This window comes from Nicotiana tabacum, chromosome 16 (genome assembly GCF_000715075.1).
Source record: "Nicotiana tabacum cultivar K326 chromosome 16, ASM71507v2, whole genome shotgun sequence".
In the NCBI taxonomy this organism is placed as follows: Eukaryota; Viridiplantae; Streptophyta; class Magnoliopsida; order Solanales; family Solanaceae; genus Nicotiana; species Nicotiana tabacum.
Genome location: NC_134095.1, coordinates 9,592,153 through 9,600,890, shown reverse-complemented (window position 1 = coordinate 9,600,890; position 8,738 = coordinate 9,592,153). Strand labels below are relative to the sequence as shown.

Below are 8,738 nucleotides of genomic sequence, written 5' to 3'. Positions count from 1 at the left end.
TAAAAAAGTGCTGATAAGCTCCTTTTATGTTAAAATGGCTTAAATAACCTTAGAACTGTTTACACTTATAAGGGCATAATTTCTTCAAAATTTTAGATTCCAGATCGATTCAAATACAAAATATTCTATTTATCATTTTATTTTAAATACAACTGTGCTTACATAAGATAATGTTTATGATAAATATAATTTATTTTATGATAAATATATAATCATTAGTTATAATAATTAATAAATTGACAAAATTCTCAGTAAAAAATAAATCAAAATAGGACAAATTATTTGAAGAGAAACAAACATTGTTTTTATCACCACAACACTTAGAAAGCAATACAACAAAAATTTGATATGTCCTCATTTATTACATACAGTTCAAAGATTAATACACAATCACATAAATATAAATATGCTAAGGAATAGAGAATTTGCTTATCTTAAATAGTCAATGAGAATTGCAGACTTAAAGAGGTGGGGGAGGGCGATTTAGGTTGAACATTTGAGGCAGCGAGTATCGATGTAGGAGTTTTGTTTTAAAAAGGAATATTTTAAGAATAAAATAGTAAAAATCTTGGTCAAACTTAAAGTGCTTATAAGCTAAAAATTCATAAGCTGTGTCACAACAGCTTATGACTTATTTTTGACTTATAAGCACTTTTAACTTTATCAAATACGATAAGCCGAAAAGTACTTATAAGCTAGTTTGACCAGCTTATAAGCTTAGCCAAACACCCTCTAAAACGAAAACAAAGAACAAAAAAAAGAACTATATTATCATCCATCAAAGACCACAAAAGCTAATTGATAATTTCTTATCCGTTAGATTAGAAAATCACCATTGGTTGGCCATTTCTAATTGTAGTTAGTAAAATTTTAAAATCAGAAAAGTCAACACATATTCTTAATTTACTTTATAACTCTTGAGATTAAATTACTTTGTGTGGTTCACGCACCAAGTGTAAGTAAGCATTTTTCAATATGGGAAAGAAAAAAACTTATAGATTTTTCTATTTGGAGTGTTAGTCATTAAAGAGAGCTATTGCATGTGAATGTGCATTATATCATTAATAATTCTTCTATACCTTTTTAGGAGTAAGAGTATTCTAAGCATATCTTATAAAATTCAGTTGACTAAAATCATTCAAATCTATTGATTTATCTCTTTAGATTTTATCAAGAAATCAATAATAATTAATGCTCACAGAAGACATGGATTGAAATTCAATGATCAATCCAAGGACCCATTTAATTAATGCAGTATTTTATGTTAGATAAAATGATGCATAAATCATTACTTCATCTGGTCCAAAATAAATGATTTTTTGGTTGTTTTCACATATATTAAGAAATTCACCTTTTAACATTAATTAGCAATGAAATTGACCATATTAACCTTTATTATCTCTTCACATACACACTTCTAACACATACTCCAATATTAATTGCTCCAAAGACAATGTAGGAAAAAAAATAATTAATTCATTCTTGAAATCTGGAAAAATTACTTATTTTAGACCACAAGAAAAAGTCAAAAAATTATTTATTTTGGACAGGAGGGAGTATTATTATTATCAACTATATAGATAATAAACATTTCATTATTGACTGTAAAACAAACAACAATACCAACAACAAAAAATTTATTGTCATTTCACGAGTGAGGTATAAAGAAAGTAGTGTGAATACATGCCTTATTCCTATTCTCTTAAGATAGAGAGATTGTTTGTAATAGGCCCACGCACAATATGTGTAAAACTAATCTGTAATTTAAACAATTGTAAAAGAAATGTGTTATTTATTTATATGACAAAATTAAAAAGTGAAATAGTAGTAGTGTGTCACTACTTACCAAAAGACTGTCAAATCCAACAATATTCCTACAAGTACTATAAATGGCACTCATAATTTTCTGTCATATCTATCACTGTAAAATCTATCAGAGGTAAAATCAGTAACTGTAAAATCCTAAGGAGGTTAAAAAAGACAAAAAAGATGATAACCCAAAACTGGTGGCCGACCAAATTTATACGAACTGGGTAAAGATTTAGTAAGCAACATTCAGTTCGTATATATCCAAAACATTCTGAAATCAACGGTAGATATTAAATGACCACCGTTTAATCCAACGGCTGATAATTCATACAGGGCTTCACTGAACCCGTCATCCTCCCCCATAAATCCTCTCTTTCTTTTAGCCTCCATCCTCTTTTTCTCTCTCTCAGATTCACCTATACTTACACACTCTATATCTCTATATTTTTATAGGATTATTATTATTATATAAATAAAAAGTGTGTATTTTTACGTGTGTTTTGTTTACTCTAGGGTTTGTTTGAGGTAAAGATGCAGAAGAATAACGGTACTGAATCTCAAGAAAATAAACAACAACCGCCGCCGCAGCCGTCACAACCTACGGCTTCACAGCCACAACAGCAGGGGGTGAGTGGGGGAACGGTTGTACCAGTGGTGGCGGCGCAACAGCAGCCTTGGGTAGCGATGCAGTACCCGGCGGCGGCGATGGTAATGCAGCATCCAATGATGCCGGCCCCACATTATCCGCCACACTACATGCCGTATCATCCACACCACCACCACCATCTCCTCCACCATCACCCGCCGCCGCCTCACTCGCCGTCGCCACACCAGCAGCAAGGTGGAGGAGGATCTAATAATAATAACAACAATGAGAACCGAACGATCTGGGTCGGTGACCTTCTTAATTGGATGGATGAGGATTATCTACGTAACTGCTTTGCTTCCACTAACGAGGTTGTTCTTTTTTATTTTTTCTCATTTCATAAAGATGCTTATTTATATGGTACTCTGTTTTTTTCAACACGTAATTCATGTTTTTTCTAAATGTATCTTGGGTGTTATGTTTTTTCGTTGATTAATTACAGTTGCCAAATGTGAATCTAGACTTATTTAATTAATGAATATATTGAATATTTAGCTAGCTAGCTAGCCGCCGTCACTCGGTTTTAATGTAAAATTTGCGCCTTTTGTTAATTAATTGTACATGTTTTAAATTAGTGGCAGACGTGTTGATATTTTGGAGTAGATTGTTTGCATGCTTAGTCCACGCTTTAGGCTATGTTATCTTCCTTATTAATTAGGGCATAAATTGCAGATTTATCGAAGTTCATATAGTCTTGCCTGCATGTTATCTAGAGAACATATTTAAGGCTAAATTACAGGTTGCATTAAAAAATGGGGTAATTAAGGTAATTATATTATTTTTACTAGTAATTCTAATTTTAGCATATCATTCCTAATAAAGGAGCCTACCAGAAACAGTCTCTATGCCTGGTTCCCAGGTAGAGGTAAGGTTTAATCATTGGGTATGTTGTTGTTGTTGTTGTCTCCAATAAAGGAGACAATGCATCTTGATTTGAGTCAAGAACTCAAAGTTGGCAGCTTCTCTATGACTGCAGGAGGTTAGTTTTGGGATTATTATAAAAAGCTTGTGTTCAAGGTTGAAATTTTTGCTACTGAATCCAAATTTTAGGATCCAGAAAGCTGTCAGCATTCTAAATTTCCTCTTGTTGAAAATTGAAACATGCTTTCGTGTAAATACACATAACCTCTCTGATAATTTTCGTGTAGATACTACAGGATATACACATAATTTTTTGGTCCATATGGATTCATCGTGTAAATCTCTATATAACCTCTCTGATCTGGTTAACATTAATGTTGTTTGAGAGGGCTAGACAATAATGCAGATAGCCAAAAAGTACAAGTTTAACATTGTAATGTCTAAGGTTTCTAGGTAAGTTAGTTGGAAATTTCATGTTATAAAATTTTATTTTCATTTTTGAAGTTTCGAACTTTGGTGTGTCAAAGCTTCTCTAAACTCTCTATTTATGTAAGCTGGAATTTTCTTAAAAATACATGGAGTTATGAGAAGATTATAATATAATCTTCCTTGAACAATTGGGTTGTTTTCAGAAACTCGGTCTTGCTGGAGTATAATAATCTTAACTATGTATTACGTATTAAATTTCCAAGTTCAGCTGTTAATGTCTCTTCAATAAGCAAGTTTAGTGAGGAGATAAATAAAAGCACAAGAATTTTTTTGTTGAAATGTCATTTTTTTCTTCGTTGTTGCCTTTTCGATATGTTTAGCAAAATTTGGATGACAACCATGAAAAATGCTAATTGTATGTAACTATGATGCTATTGAGAACCTTCTGAGAAAGCACTTCCACCTGTCATTCTTTTGCTCATTAGGCTACTCTATACTGAGAACACAGCACACAATAAAGGTTTTTGTCCATGTAAAGAACAGGACAAATCATGCATCCAAGTTAGTGAACATTGATCCACTCTGGTGTTAAAATTGAATATCAAGAAGATACTATTAAGTAATAACAGCACATAGATTCCTGGTAGCAGTTTACGATATATTTATACCTGAAACAGCATCAGCAACTCTTGCATGAAGATGAAAACCATTTTTAATTTTATAATGTATTTGGAGATCAAGTATTGATGCCTGGCTCAAGCCAAACTTGACTCTGCCGTATCGGGGAAAAAAAGGAACGAACTGAAAGTCTTTAATCACATGATTTTCTTGTCAACTGATATGGCTCTTGTTTGTGCAGGTTGCCTCTATCAAGGTAATTCGCAATAAACAGACTGGTTTCTCCGAAGGATATGGTTTTGTGGAATTCTTCACACACGCAGCTGCAGAGAAAGTTCTGCAGACATATTCTTGCATGACAATGCCTAATGTGGATCAACCTTTCCGTCTGAATTGGGCTACATTCAGCATGGGTGACAAGCGAGCTAACAACGGTTCTGATCTTTCCATCTTTGTAGGAGATTTAGCTGCAGATGTTACTGATACCTTACTGCATGAAACTTTTGCGACAAAATATCCTTCTGTTAAAGCTGCTAAAGTTGTCTTCGATGCCAACACTGGTCGTTCAAAAGGATATGGTTTTGTAAGGTTTGGAGATGATAATGAGAGGTCTCAAGCTATGACTGAAATGAATGGTGTGTATTGTTCAAGCAGGCCCATGCGAATTGGTGCAGCCACACCACGGAAATCATCAGGATACCAACAACAATATTCTTCTCAAGGTAATGACCGATGTAGTTTTAGAAATCTTTGCTGGCATAAGTTGTTGATATTCTCTCAAGTTTCTTTTATTTCTGAACAATAAACAGTCACACCGTTGTGAAGGAAAGAAAAACGAGTTGCCTAGTTACATCTTACAGCTGTTTTAACCGTAAAAAGGGTGATAAGGAACTTTGTTCTTACACATTTTCCTTTCACGAATGCTGTGAAGTCAAAAGTTGGTTCTTTCTTCTTTTAATTTTCTAATTTAGTAACTTCTAAAGAGTGTCACTGAATTTGGTTCCTCTAATCAACTTCCCCCTTTGTCTTTGATATTTGTTTACTCTTTCAGAGTGATGATTTGGACATAAAAGTGCCTAGCAATATCGTGCTTCAAAGTCAACCTTGAAGCATGCATGTTTTTCTTCATTCTACATGGTTTAGCTGACAAAATTAATTCTTGAAGAAGAGATAAAAGAGATGAACTCCTTTCTCACTCCAATTAGCAAGAAACACACGCTTCTTTCTTGAGGTTGTGTTTGCAACTGTCATCTTTGTTTGTAACGGTCATCTTTAGGTGAAATTTTCACGATAAAAGTGATTGCTTTAGTTGGTGGCAGTATGTATCAGGTTGTTATTTGGCATGTAAAAGTGAAAGCATGAATGAGATTTCTTGTAACTTGATAAGTCATTTGTGTTTTCTAGAGCAGGAAAGTAAATTAATGTGCTCCCTTCCTTATTAATACATTAGGTTGTGTTTCCAATTTCACTTCATCTGCAGTTTTCCATAAGTTGCAGGTTGTTGGTTGTTTTTCTTTTGCTGTTTTGTCGTAATTATAGTGTCAACTTTCAGATCATGGTTCGTTACTTCAAACAATGACTGTGGATGTTGTGGTAGTCATGTTGATGGTTCTTATGGTATTTAATACTTGCGTCTAACTGCATTTGATAGGTGGATACTCCAACGGTGGACCAGCTCAAGGATCACAACCTGATGCAGATTCTACAAATACAACAGTTTGTTAACTAGTCCATTCTTTTTTCTTTCTTCTTTTTTAATTTTCTAGTCCCTTTGGCTAATCAATATTATCATAGATTTTTGTTGGAGGTCTAGACCCCAATGTCAGTGATGAAGATCTTAGACAGCCTTTCGTGCAGTACGGTGAAATAGTTTCTGTAAAAATACCAGTTGGGAAAGGGTGTGGGTTTGTGCAATTCGCGAACAGGTAGCTTGTTGGTTTTGAGTTTTCTCTTTGTTAGGTATCTTATTAGAGAGTAAATGTTCAGTAACAAATCTCCATAATTTGTTATGCCAGGAATGATGCAGAGGAAGCCTTACAGAAGCTGAACGGAACTTCTATTGGCAAGCAAACAGTGCGTCTTTCTTGGGGAAGAAACCCCGCAAATAAACAGGTATTCTTTCTTTCATCACCTCTTTATCTCTTCTCTGTTGCTTCTTTGAAGTTTTTGTCTTTGGATAAAGTAGAATCTCCAAGACAGCCGAGCAAATGCCTAGGACAAGTCATGAATGCAGTGACTAGCACCAGTCACGTCTCATAGTTACTCTATTATCCAGTATTTGCTTGACTTGAACTCCTAGTTATGCTTGTCGGTAGAAGTAGGAATATCTATTATTCAGTAAGGTTATCAAAATTTTAATTACTGTTCCCTCCCCGTCTTCTGAGAGGCTTTTGATATGTGTAACCTATGATAAATCGTCTGCAACCAAATAAGCTGCTTTGCACTGGATTCTTTTTGTTGCATGACCTCTGTTGCTTCTTTGAATTTTATGTCTGGAGAAAAAAATCTCCAGGACAGATGAACTAATGCTTAGAACTTCTTGTTACCCGTGGCTAGCATCTGTATCTCTCATAGTTATTCTAGTGTCCAACATTTGCTCGACTTACAGAAACTTTAAGTTATCCTTGTTGGTAGAAGTGGGACTATCTATTATATATTGCATACGGTATTGAGAAAGCACTAGGGTGTTGAAATAATATATTGTTGATAATATTATATATTATCAATTTTCTTGCTCCCCCCTCCCCCCCTTCTTCTGAGGGTGGTGGGAGGTTATTGATATGTAATCTCAGACAAATTGCACCTATTAAGATGTTATGCACCAGATTCTTTAACATGTCTCGATCTTTGATTGTATTACTCAATCTCCACCTATGGAATATTGCAGTCGAGAGGTGATTTTGGAAACCAGTGGACTGGGCCATACTATGGGGGACATTTTTATGATGGTTATGGGTATGCATTCCCACCACAGCATGACCCAGGGATGTACGCTGCAGCTGCTGCTGCCTATGGGGCTTATCCAATATACGGGACTCACCAGCAACAAGTAAGCTGAAAGTCTGCACCTGAGTTCCTCTGCTTGAATGGTGAATGTGCTCAATCTCTTTGTTTCAAGCAAGGAATGTGGAATTTAATGATTCCCTCCAAATGAGGAGTGGAACTGAATTTTGACTTGATGTGTTAGTCTCCTAGGGATTCTATTAAACATTAATTTAGAAGTTTGGACTTAGACATGAAACTTCTTGAATGGAATAAATGATCTTACAGTGGCATGTTCTGTACTCAAAAAGCAAAATGGTGCTTGCATCGTACAGGGAAGACCATTCTACTTGATAGAATTTTGAGTTCGGAGTTGAAAGTATGGATAATAAAAGAGTAGTTAGTTGAATGTACGGACACTAAAGTGTATATCAACTCTATACACACGTCTTACGTCTATGTATAGTAATTTGAGCCAAACGTCGCAGGTTCTAAGGATAACAACTGATGGGGAAGTATATAATATTATTATACTGTCTTCAACCAACATCACTTATTAAATGCTTGGTTTTGCGCACCTGTTAACAAGAGAGGACATCTTATTGTCTTCAACCTATTTGCTGTAAGGATATAATTTCACTCAGCGATATGCATCACATAGTTTCAGAACTCAAATTTCACGGATGAGCTCCTCTTTTTTCATTTTTCCAGTGATTTACGTTAGTAAATAAATAAAAATGAAAAAAATGAACTCAGAACAGAAGTAGAATTAGCACAATATACTGTGCGGATGACCACCTAAGTCGCTTTTGGTGGAGTGTAAGTATTCATTCATTCTTAATTATAGATTTCAGATTTGATTTCAAATTTTTCTAGGAATGGAGTCGCTTAACTAGGGAGTGTTTTACCCCAAAGAAGGGATGTATATGAATCTGGTTGGTTTGATTATTATCAAAATCAAACCAAATCAACTTATCGGTTTGGACTGGTTCGATTTTGTCGGATTTTTAGGATTTTTTCGGATTTTTTATTACTTAAGTATTACTTCAATTACTTCATTAAATTTTTTATAAGTAAACATATATTTGGTAAAAATTTTAAAAAGAAAAACATATTATTTGTTAAAATATTCTTATGGGAGAATTTTCTTAGTAATATGTAATAATTATTTTTTTAGTCGACAATAATTTTTCATTGATGTATACTTTCAAGTTTAATCGAATTTAGTAATTAAACATAAAAATCAATATGATACCTAAATAATAATAACCATTTCAAATTCGAAAAAGATATAAAAATTTAATAGATATTGACATATAAATATGGAAGAACAAAGAGATTGATGCATTTCAGTACGTAACATTTGAAAAGAAAGTGATCATACAACCTATTA

At 34.0% G+C, this 8,738-nt stretch overlaps 1 protein-coding gene across 1 annotated transcript; it reads left to right on the top strand.

Moving 5' to 3' along the window:
* The first annotated feature begins 2,323 nt into the window (after nucleotides 1-2,323).
* LOC107807386 (polyadenylate-binding protein RBP47-like) lies at nucleotides 2,324-7,638 on the top strand. The gene is given in 8 exon segments (NM_001325805.1): nucleotides 2,324-2,766; nucleotides 4,605-5,085; nucleotides 6,015-6,079; nucleotides 6,158-6,252; nucleotides 6,255-6,272; nucleotides 6,274-6,288; nucleotides 6,379-6,475; nucleotides 7,251-7,638. Coding segments are annotated over 8 exon segments (1,368 nt in total). The 5' UTR covers nucleotides 2,324-2,340; the 3' UTR covers nucleotides 7,422-7,638.
* Nucleotides 7,639-8,738: the final 1,100 nt, after the last annotated feature.